This window comes from Triticum aestivum, chromosome 3D (assembly GCF_018294505.1).
Source record: "Triticum aestivum cultivar Chinese Spring chromosome 3D, IWGSC CS RefSeq v2.1, whole genome shotgun sequence".
Classification (NCBI taxonomy): domain Eukaryota; kingdom Viridiplantae; phylum Streptophyta; class Magnoliopsida; order Poales; family Poaceae; genus Triticum; species Triticum aestivum.
This window is the reverse complement of record NC_057802.1, coordinates 4,445,382-4,456,026: the sequence shown is the minus strand read 5'-3', so window position 1 is coordinate 4,456,026 and position 10,645 is coordinate 4,445,382. Positions and strand designations below refer to the sequence as shown.

The 10,645-nt window shown below is 45.2% G+C and overlaps 1 protein-coding gene across 1 annotated transcript; it reads right to left on the bottom strand.

Moving 5' to 3' along the window:
• Positions 1 to 3,895: 3,895 nt before the first annotated feature.
• On the bottom strand, positions 3,896 to 5,848 carry LOC123073616 (PR5-like receptor kinase). Its single transcript, XM_044496688.1, has one exon. The coding sequence runs from the start codon at positions 5,846 to 5,848 to the stop codon at positions 3,896 to 3,898; it is 1,953 nt and encodes a 650-aa protein (XP_044352623.1).
• Positions 5,849 to 10,645: the final 4,797 nt, after the last annotated feature.

Here is a 10,645-nt window from a genome sequence, read left to right as displayed (position 1 = left end):
TGCCACCCCAGAGGTTCTGTCATACGAAACTAGCCTCGAAAGCATTTGCAAGCCATCAACCTCATCTTCTAGTATCTCTACTACCTCACTCACTGTCACGCAATCATCAAGTTCACCATATTCGTATCGACGTTCGTTCTTCCTACTGCCATCTCTATTATCAGAAGGGTACCCTTATCGGAATCCCAAAACCTTTTTATTTTCTAAACTACAAAGGAGTGGTAATTTTACAAGCCAAACTGGTGGCTCTACGTGTGGCAAAGTTAATAAACACATACTGTATATACCTGCTGTACATACAGGTGTATATAAAGTTGAGTAAACAGTAAGCACACGTGATGGTGATGCTCCTAACTTCTTTGGAAAAGAGTCCAGGTGTGAATTAATTCCCCAAAGGAAAAGATTGAACACGAAACCGAAACCACCATGGGAGTAGAAGTTAACCACGTTGCTTCAGTACACCTAGGATTAGGAATAGTATTAGGATTTCTAGTCCTAGTCTGTCTTCGTAGCCCCTCGTGGACGTGTATAAAAGCACCTCAGGGTGCTGCTTGTATCACAACCGGCCAAAGCAATACAAAAAGAAACAACAGGCTCGACACGAGCCCGTGGCCATCAAATCGCGTTCGTTCCGACCAGTTTATTTGCGCCGTAAGAGTTCCACCGAGAAGAGTCGATCCTGTGAATCGGTTAGAGCAGCTAGCGAGGTTCACCTACGTGGAGGCTGCTAGCTAGCTTTGCACGTACGCCGTTTCAGCTCGCCGTGCTCCGTCGGCCTGCCGCGGGCTCTCCGTGACAAAGAGGGTGCCGATTGAAACGACTAGCCACCGCGGCAGCTCGATGGCGCTCGAAGACGAGGATCTGCTCCGGGAGATCCTCCTCCGTCTCTCGCCGCTGCCGTCCTCCCTCCCTCGCGCCTGCGCAGTCTGCAAGCGGTGGCAGAGCCTCGTCACCGACCCCGGATTCCTCTCCAGCTTCGTCGACCACCACCGAAAGGAGGGGCCGCCCATCCTCGGTTTCTCTGTAAAAGACTACCCGGAGCATTACGAGGTGGTCGTGTTCCACCCAATCCTGGACCCTCCAGACAGCGTCCCTCTGAGCATCGACTTCGGACACTGCACCATGCTCGGATGCAGCCACGGTCGCGTCCTTATCGTAGACCGTGAAAGCTTGGAGCTCGTCGTGTGCGCCCCCATCACCGGCGAGCAGCAGCGCGTGCCCATCCCGACGGAGTTCGACAGGGGCTGTTTCATGGGTACGGTGATGTGCGCTGCCGGCGACCCTGGCCACGTGCACGGCGCCTGTCATTCGGGCCCCTTTAAGGTGGTCTTGGTGTCCGCTTATGATGAGGAAAAGATCGCCTGTGTTTACTTCTCGGAGACTGGTGCATGGGGCAATCTCATCTCGACGGTTGGCCTTTTCCAGTGACGACGTCCCGTTGTCCTGGGTTGCTTGTTGGCAGGACCCTTTACTGGCTGTCCACGGGTGATACCATAATCGAGTTTGATTTGGAAGAGCAAAGTCTAGCTGTGATGAGTGTGCCTCCTGGTACAGAGGAAGTCCGCGAGCGTCAGATCATCCTGGCTGAGGATGGCGCTATTGGCTTTGCAATCTTGTCTTACCCGCATTTTCAAATGTGGCAGAGAAACATGAACTGTCGTGGTGTTGGCACATGGGTGCCGTGGAAAACCATTCAAATGCACACCATTCTTGGCCTCCCTCCCCAGCTTGAGTTACCTATAATGAAAACTATATTGTGCTATAGTGAGGATACCAATACAATTTTTTTGTCTGTGGATGAGAATGTATACATGGTTCAACTCAAGTCGATGCAATCCAAGAGACTTTATACAACCGAGGACGTCTATGGCTTATATCTTTTCAAGAGTTTTTATCCATCAGGTGATTGCTCATCCTTTTTTATATCATAAGTATAATATGTTCACTATCAACATGAACATGGTAAGCAAGTCCTGGTAAGAAAACTTAATTATCATCCCTTTGCTAGATGGAAGAACTTAATAGTGTTATCATCTAAGCCACCTTTTGTCTTCAAGGATACCACATCAAACAATAAATTTATAACTCACTTGGCATGTTTGAAACCTCAAAGCTAGTTATATTCTTTATCCATTCTTTTATCTCGGTATCCTAACTCCATAAAACAATTACGTCAGATACATACTTTTTGGAATATTAGTGATTTTGTCATTTGTTCATGGCCCCTTCTGCAGGTGACTAGTACTGTAACACATGGAAATAAATAGAATTTCTTGTCTCGGGCTTCATCAATTTAAGATGTAATACTCGAGATCACTTTTACTGTAAGACTGTGCTCTTTTTGGCATAATTTTGTAAGTTAACATGACAAGGGATGAATTTATATGAGAAAAATTCTAGGCCATCAACGTTCTTCTTCTTATACCTAGTAAATTCACCATTATGAGGTAGCTAATTATACAGATTTCACGAGTGCTCCTTACATTTCACAACCTATGTGGTTCTGTTTATATATTGCCGGTGTTAAAAATTGAGTTATACCTTCGAGCGATGAGACGACAACAAGGCACGATATTTGTTAACGAGGTTTACCGAGATCGGGTACATCCCTGAGGCAATGACTACATGCGCTTCTCCCAAAGATGCCGCAACACCGGCCTCCCGGGCAACGACACATGCCGGCAGCTCCCCTGCGTACCTATTGCTATCAAGTTATCATGGGCTATAACTTGTGGTGCACCCTCATTATATAGGAGGCCTAAGATGCAATTTGTCCGACTCCAACATGAATTGTACCTGTCCACATCAATTACAACTCCATGTCCATGTAATCCCACACGTACAAATATTCGACACAAATATAACAAAGGAGGTGGGGATGTAGTCATCGAGACTTCCGCGTTGTGGTAGGAGGAGGACTGAGGCCGGAACATGCCTGCTGCTTGCTGCTAGTGCCGCCCTCCAGCGTACTCTGTTGGCGCATCGCTCTTCAGGGAAGGAAGCCGCCTCCGCATGGAGAGGGGGTCAGGGGCCACCGCGTCGGAGAGCGAGATTTGCGGAACACAAACGTAGGATGGCGGCAACTGGATCGTGCGAGAGAATCACGGGAATGAGATGGCCGGCTTAGTCAGATTGATGGCTAGATGGTATCCATGTAGGTTTTGTGCAAAGAGGAGAGCCAAAAATTTAGAAGAGAGGACCTTCTAGGATGGTTTGTGCAAAATGCCGCCACATGCCGGCACAACTCAATAAGTCCAAAATAACACACACGAGACATCTAGCCGGGCCCAAGGCACGGTCCGAAGGCCCTGCGGCGAGTGAGCAGATCATGTAATATAAGCACAATCCAACTGGGAGAACTTATACTAAAAGAGCTTGTGGTTCCTAACTGATCCGTGTTAGTTAGTCCAGATATTTTCTTTCGTTCTGTCCATTTTCTCTGCTTTGTTGGGGCCTAGGTGCATTTTTGAAACATGCTCTAATTCCAAATGCAATGACTAGTAAAGTCCCTGCCTTCATCGATCTAAAAACAGACTTGCATTACATTGATAAACTCAACATTCTAGTGAACAAATTCACTTCAGCTGTTTCTAGCATTTTAGAACATGCTGTTAATTCCTAACACAATGACTAGAAACAGAACTCCTACATTAGTTGATCTACAAACAGACCTGCATTACATAGAGAAACCGAACATTCCAATGAATAAATTCAGTCCAGCTGCTGTACAACTACAAGTATTTTGCAGGTAAAATTAACTCGACACAAGGGGCGTCAGATTGTAGTAATATGACAAGTTACACAAGTATACAATGAACATATCATTTGCTTTACATAAGAAAATCTCCTGTACTGCTCATAATCTAATTGCCTGTCTTGTCAGGATTGTCCCATTTCACCTGGGGCCTGATAGATGTGAGGCTACAGGTGGAGCCGAGGAGTTCACATTTCCAGCAATGCCAAAATTCGCTTGGTGTGTTGCAACAAAGTTGTGATCTATACTGCTCTCTGCATCCATGGTACCTTCCAAGACCTTCACTACCTCGGACATTTTAGGCCTTCTTTTGCAATCGATCTGCAAGCACCACATTGCTAGCTTCATCATCTGGATTACATCCTGCTCGTGTGCTTGCATGTCATTACTGTTCTTGTCAATCAAATCTACCAAGTGACCGTTCTTCACCTTTTCTTCCAATAGAGTAATAAGATGGATGCTCTCTTCGGACCGGCAAGTGTCAAGGTTCTTTCTTCCACTGACGATTTCCATGACCACCACGCCGAAACTATAGACATCGGCCTTCTCCGTGATATGTGATGTCAACCATTCAGGGGCTAAATATCCAGGTGTGCCTCTCATTCTAGTAACCACTTGGCTCATGTCCCTATCTATGAGCTTGCACAAACCAAAATCAGAAATTTTAGCATTGAAGTCGTCATCTATGAGAATATTTTGTGGTTTGACATCCAAATGAGCAATTCTCTGCATGCACTCCTCATGAAGATAAGCGAGACCCTTAGCTATGTTAGTAATAATCTTGCATCGTACCTTCCATTCTAGTGGAGGAGCAGTATTGTCATGTCTACAGTAGATCCACTTGTCCAATGATCCTTTTGGCATATACTCATAAACCAAGAGCTTATGGGATTTCTCAGCGCAGAAACCAAACAGCCTCACCAGATTGATATGATGAATGCTGCCGATTGTCTGAACCTCTGCCAAGAATTCGCTCTTTCCCTGTCCAGCTCGATCCAAACGTTTTACCGCAATCCTTTCCTCACCTAGCCGTCCCTTGTAAACAGACCCAAATCCTCCTTCCCCAAGCTTGTCTTTGAATTGCTCGGTTGCCACATCTAACTGTTGAAACGTGAACCTCATCGGTGTTCCTTGCAGCTTACCGAACTCTGCCTCCTCTTCCTCCATCTCATGGCATCGTCGTGTCAGTCTTCGATGTACGACGAAAAGGATGAATGCGGTAGTTAAAATGAAACTGACTACAGACCCTGTAATTGCAATTGAAACAACTGTGTCTACTTTTTTGGATGAGGGTCCTGTGCTTGATGGCCCAATAGCAGTTGAATTAGGAGGACTTGGAGCCGGCGAAGATGCTAGATTGATCGGGGGGCAGAAGACTACCTGGTAGTTGACTCCTGTCGGGCAACTGAAGTCGGTTTCTTTGGGAGCATGGTTGGAGAAGCTTAATGCTTGCGGGCACATCCGCACAAAGAAGGCCGAGTATTTGGTGGGTTCACAGTGGGATCCGGTGCAGCAGTGCACCTGATTGTTAAACACTTGACATGAGCTGCTGCAGCCTCCCGGCGCCTTGAGCTTGCTTGGACACTGCGACGTGATGTCGGCCACGCAGCGTGGCCCCTTGCTGCACCCTAGTCCTTGCCCCTTGTCCGGCACTGGCAGGAACTCCATGGGTACGTTGAAGCCGTTGCGGAGTGAGATATCGAAGAAAGTGTTGCTGCCATGCTGGTTGAGCGCAAAATCAGCAGTTGTGAAGGGCGGCTCACCACGGTTCTTGCAGGCGAGCAGGCCGCCGCAGTCACCTGTCTGGCACGACCCGTTGCCTTTGCTGTCGAATGAGCAGCCTGTTCGTGCCCAGATGTCCCCGCTACTGATGTCATCAGCCATGTTGAGGGTCCATGTCTTCCCTTGGTCCAGCCGCATGCCGCCGCCGCCCACTGGCCAGTTGTCATCGTCCAGTAGCATAGCCGCCGGCCACACGGTGTAGGAACATCGGTTGGTGATGTTGAACGTGACGGCGGTGGTAGTGCTTACGACTGGCAGGAGGAGGCGGAAGAGGAGGAGGCGAGTTACTACAGAGGTAGCCGTGGCTGCCATTTGTGTTGTGCGGTTTGCTCGCATTGCTAGTTGAACCTGACCTGAATAAATTCCCTTTATTGTGTGTGATAGCTTCTTTCTTGAGGAATAAATTACTAATAGGACCTAGCTTGGAGGAAATGGTCGATAAAACTGGATCAGTGTGTAGTTCTCTAAAGATTTGCGAGCGTGCTGGAAATGTTCAACGGTCATCTGCCGTCCTCCACTATATATCAAGCCGGCTACCACTGGGCATATAACTTACTTGTACTGCTAGCTAGAGGACATAGCCTTTGTTAATTCCTGATTTGCTGTACGTTTTTGATGCGACAGTCAGATCGCCGGCAGCTGCAGGCCTGGATATCTTGAGTGGTCAACTTACTATGGGGTGCAAAATGTCTCTTGAGCTATGTATGCCAAGCCTTCTAAAGTGAAGGTATTAAGATTTGGAGTTGAGGGCACCAAAAAAACTTAAGAACAAGGAAAACCATGTACGTACGTCATGGCCACAAGTCATTTTTTGTTGTTGTTTGCATATAAGATTTGATCAAAGCCAAACTTTATGAAGTTTGACTGGCTTTGTAGGAAAATATATCAACATTCGAGAAAAAGGGTTTCCCCCCGCTTTATATTATAAAGCAAACCACCAAGCATCCAACGCATCGGTACCAAGTACAATCAAGTCATAGAGTCATGCTGGGGGCACAGCAGACAAGCCCCAAATAAAGCTAAGAAAGAAACTAATCCGGCTCGGGAGGAGGTGGGGGTGGCGGTGGAGGAGGAGCAAAAGTTGCCGCCAAGGCATGAAGACCCGCCATGATGTTGTCGATGACGCCTCCGTCGCTCCGCTTGCTAAGCGGTCTCCAGAGCTGTAAGAAGCCACACATTTTGTAGATCACGTCAGTCACACGAGACGGAATAACTCGTTCGATGACTAGCTTATTGCGGGTACACCAAAGGGACCAGGCAAGTACCTAGTGCGACCCAAATATATCAACATTCACACTATGAAATCAATATTATTAGATGCATGATGAAATTAATTTTCATAACATATAACTTTAGTGTTGTAGATGCTGATATTTTTCTCTACAAGGTTAGTCAAGTATTTACAGGCTCCACTGGAAATTGTTCATGCGCATTTGATATGTACATGCACAAGTATGGTTATTTGGGAGGGCAAATCCTTTGCAGAGCGTAGAGAGCCTGCCATTTAAAGTTCATCGATGCTGTAATCACTTGCCCGGTCATGCCAGATGCCTGTGCTGGTGCAAAACCTATTGTGAGATATAACAAGCACGGGCTGCATGTCCAAGAGCGATTTTTTTTCCTTTTTGTTTCTTTTCCAATATTTTTTTTCGGTTTTCATATCTTTTTCGTTTCTCTTGTTCTTTTCCTTTTCTCTTCTTCTTCTTTTTCTGTTTCTTTTCAAACAAATACATAAGTATTTTTTGAAAATAAGCAAACAATTGTAGAATTGAGCAAACAATTTTAAAAATTATTTGAAAAGGCATGAACACTTCTTAAATGATATGAATATTTTTTTAAATATGTGATCACTTCTTTTAGATAAACATTTTTAATAATATGTGCACATTTTTTAAAACACATTTTTCTCAATATATAAATATTTATAAAAATACATGAACATTTTTTTAAATGCGTTGAATTCCTATTTTAATTACATGAACATTTTTCTAAAGTACGGAACATTTTTTAAAATACATGAACTCTTTTTAAAAAATACTTGACCATTTTTTTAAAAGTTACGAATATATTTTAAAACTACATGCCCCTCTGCAAGATTTTTATAGAGTTGCATGCGCGAGATTATGGGCGGCAGTTGGTGCCATGCTGACCTCCCGGATATGTTTGCGGAGGTTCTTACCTTTCCTAGTGCAGCGCGTCCCTCCCTCTGAGTTTTGGTTGGGTTGCTGGTGTGGACATTATGGAATGTCCGTAATGAATTGGTGATTGAGCAGATCATTCCACATCATGTGACTGACGTCATTTACAAACTGTGTGGCTTTCTACAGTTTTGAAGGCCGCTTAGCAAGCACCAAGACCGTCTCTCCATCGACCGGATGATCACCGACCTCCGCGCCTCCGCATCCAGACTTGCTCCACCGCTTCAGCCGCCGCTCCCTCTTCCCCCTCCGGAGTCGGATTAGCTTTTGTTGCTTGATTTTGGGGATTGTTGTGCTGCTCCCCCAGCAAGACCTTTGTTTCTTGTACTTGTGTGTTGGTTGTGTCTGATCCGGTCAACGGAACCTTGCTACCTTTACTTTGTTCTGTGGTCGTTGCTTTATATAATATAAAGCGGGGAAACCCTTTTTCGTCAAAATACCTGCATACCTTTCTGAAATTGTCTCAGGTTACTCTCACACCAAAGGACTTGCAAACTGTAAGAAATCCTCTGGAAATTACGGTGTTGTAAGAAGAGTTCGCGGCTGAGCTGTGTGTCGATCGTCTTAAGGGCCACAGGAACGGCAGGTACCTCCTGCACACCTTCCAACTACTACTTTGCAGGTCTGTTCCTTCCATTCATCCATTGTTTCTTGTAGCTCCAGACAGAGCACACGGCTTGGCAAGCTCAAAAAGTCTTAAATCTTTGGACTGAAAATGCACCAAAATCCTCAAACGGCCACTGAAAAAACAAATAATTTGCCCAACCAACTGCCAACATTGTTAGTTACCTGTAGTGGTGAAAAGGAGCAGCAAAATCCCATATTCGTAGCATTTTATACTTTTTTTCTTGTGATGATTCACGATAGGTTTCAGCCGTATTTTCCGCTTCTGAGGAAATAGAGCAATATTGTCAGCTGAGGTTTTTTTTTCTATCTCATTAGTGTTGGACAAATTAACCTAACCAGTTCTTGTCTCTGAAAAATTATTGTCATCATATGTCTACAAGACGCTCTGCTGTTCCAGAATCCGGATAACATGCTGTCTCTGGCCTTGTGAAGCTCTGCACAAGCTTGTCCCGTAGTTCCTCATGCATGCTTGTGCAGAGCCATGTCCCGTAGTTCCTCATGCATGCTTGTCCCGTAGTTCCTCATGCATGCTTGTGCAGAGCCATGTCCCGTAGTTCCTCATGCATGCTTGTCCCGTAGTTCCTCATGCATGCTTGTGCAGAGCCATGTCCCGTAGTTCCTCATGCATGCTTGTGCAGAGCTTCACAAGGCCATATGGCAGGAGGTTGGTGTTGCAAATTTAATCCCTAGCTTGAACCATATGACAGTTAATAATACTAGGGATCTGTAAAATATATTGCCATGTCAACACATCAAAACATTGCAGTTGGAACCTGATTCAGAGACCAGAACAAGCTGCGCCGCTGCTACCGCCTCAAGGAATAGTGAAGCAATCCAGCCAAGAAGGCGTCTTCAACTGGCCCAATAACATGGCCCATGTTGACGCGTAAGTCTGAACGTTCGTGGCCTGGATCGACTAGAGAGAAAAAATCAACAGGGCCCATCCGTCCCCTTCCTCTGTCGCCCGTCACACTTCCCGGCGGTGGCGATTTTGCCCAGCTCCCCAGTCCTAATGGCAGGCTACAGCCGCTACTACTGCTGCTATTGTTGACCCCCTCCGCCGCCCCCGCCGCATCGGGGAAAGCTGAACCTTCCTCCTTTTACTTTCTTCTGAATGTTCGCTACGGTAGCAGAAATGAGCTGCCAAGTATGCATGATGATGTCATGTACAATGCGTGGTTTCTAATGAATCTGTATCAGTTAGTCCCAAAATCATGTACAGTAACAGAGATGAGCTGCCAAGTAACAGGGAGCATTACATGACTTCAAAAAGTGTTTGTAGTTTCTAACTGATACGTGTTATAGTAGTTAGTCCCAAAAATTTCTTTCATTATGTCCATTTCTCCGCTGTTTTGGAGCCTAGGAGCATTTTGGAACATGCCGCTGATTTCAAATACATGCCGCTGAATTTCTAACAACAGAGCCGCATAACATGGAGAAACTGAACATTCTAATGAACAAATTCAGTCCAGCCGCTGTAGAACAACAAGGTTTGCAATGTTGAACTATTTTTCAGATAAAGTTGGGCCTCAGATTGTAATAATTTGAGAAGATACAACAGACATGTCATTTGCTTTGCATCATAAAATCTCATGTCCTGCTCATAATCTAATTGCCTACCTTCTATGTCAGGATTGTCTCATTTTACCTTGGGCCTTATACACGGTGTGAGGCCAGAGGTGGAACTGATGAGCTCCCCTGGAGATCGACAAACAGCTTTCCGAGGAATTCAGCTAATCCATTGCACCATGGAGTCACACGAGTGCTATGCAGCAACTTCCGACTGGTTTTATGAATATTCAAATTCTCGCGAAATTGGCCATACAGCCTGGTAAATAGGGGGCATTCTCATGGTCATAGTAGCAGAGATCGATGAGCAGCAAAGTGCAGGAATGACTTCCATGTACAAACTTGAGACACTGTCAGCTATCCAAACTTGAGACACTTTATTAGTATCAAAATTTTAATTGACTTATAAATCAACTGCCTTATACGATACATATTACTAAGCACATCACAACCTGATATGAAATGAAAAGACACTGGAGATTGCGAGAACTTAAAAGCACGTGATTTTGACTAGTTGGTACTTCCAAATATTGTTGGAGCTTAGGAGCATTTTGGAGCATGCTGTTAGTTTTAACTACAATGACTAGAAAAATACGTGCATTAGTTGATCTGAAAACAGACTTGCATTACATGAAAAAATTGAACATTCTAATGACTAAATTCAGTCCAGCTGCTGTATAACAAGAAGGTTTGCAATATTGAAATACATTGCAGG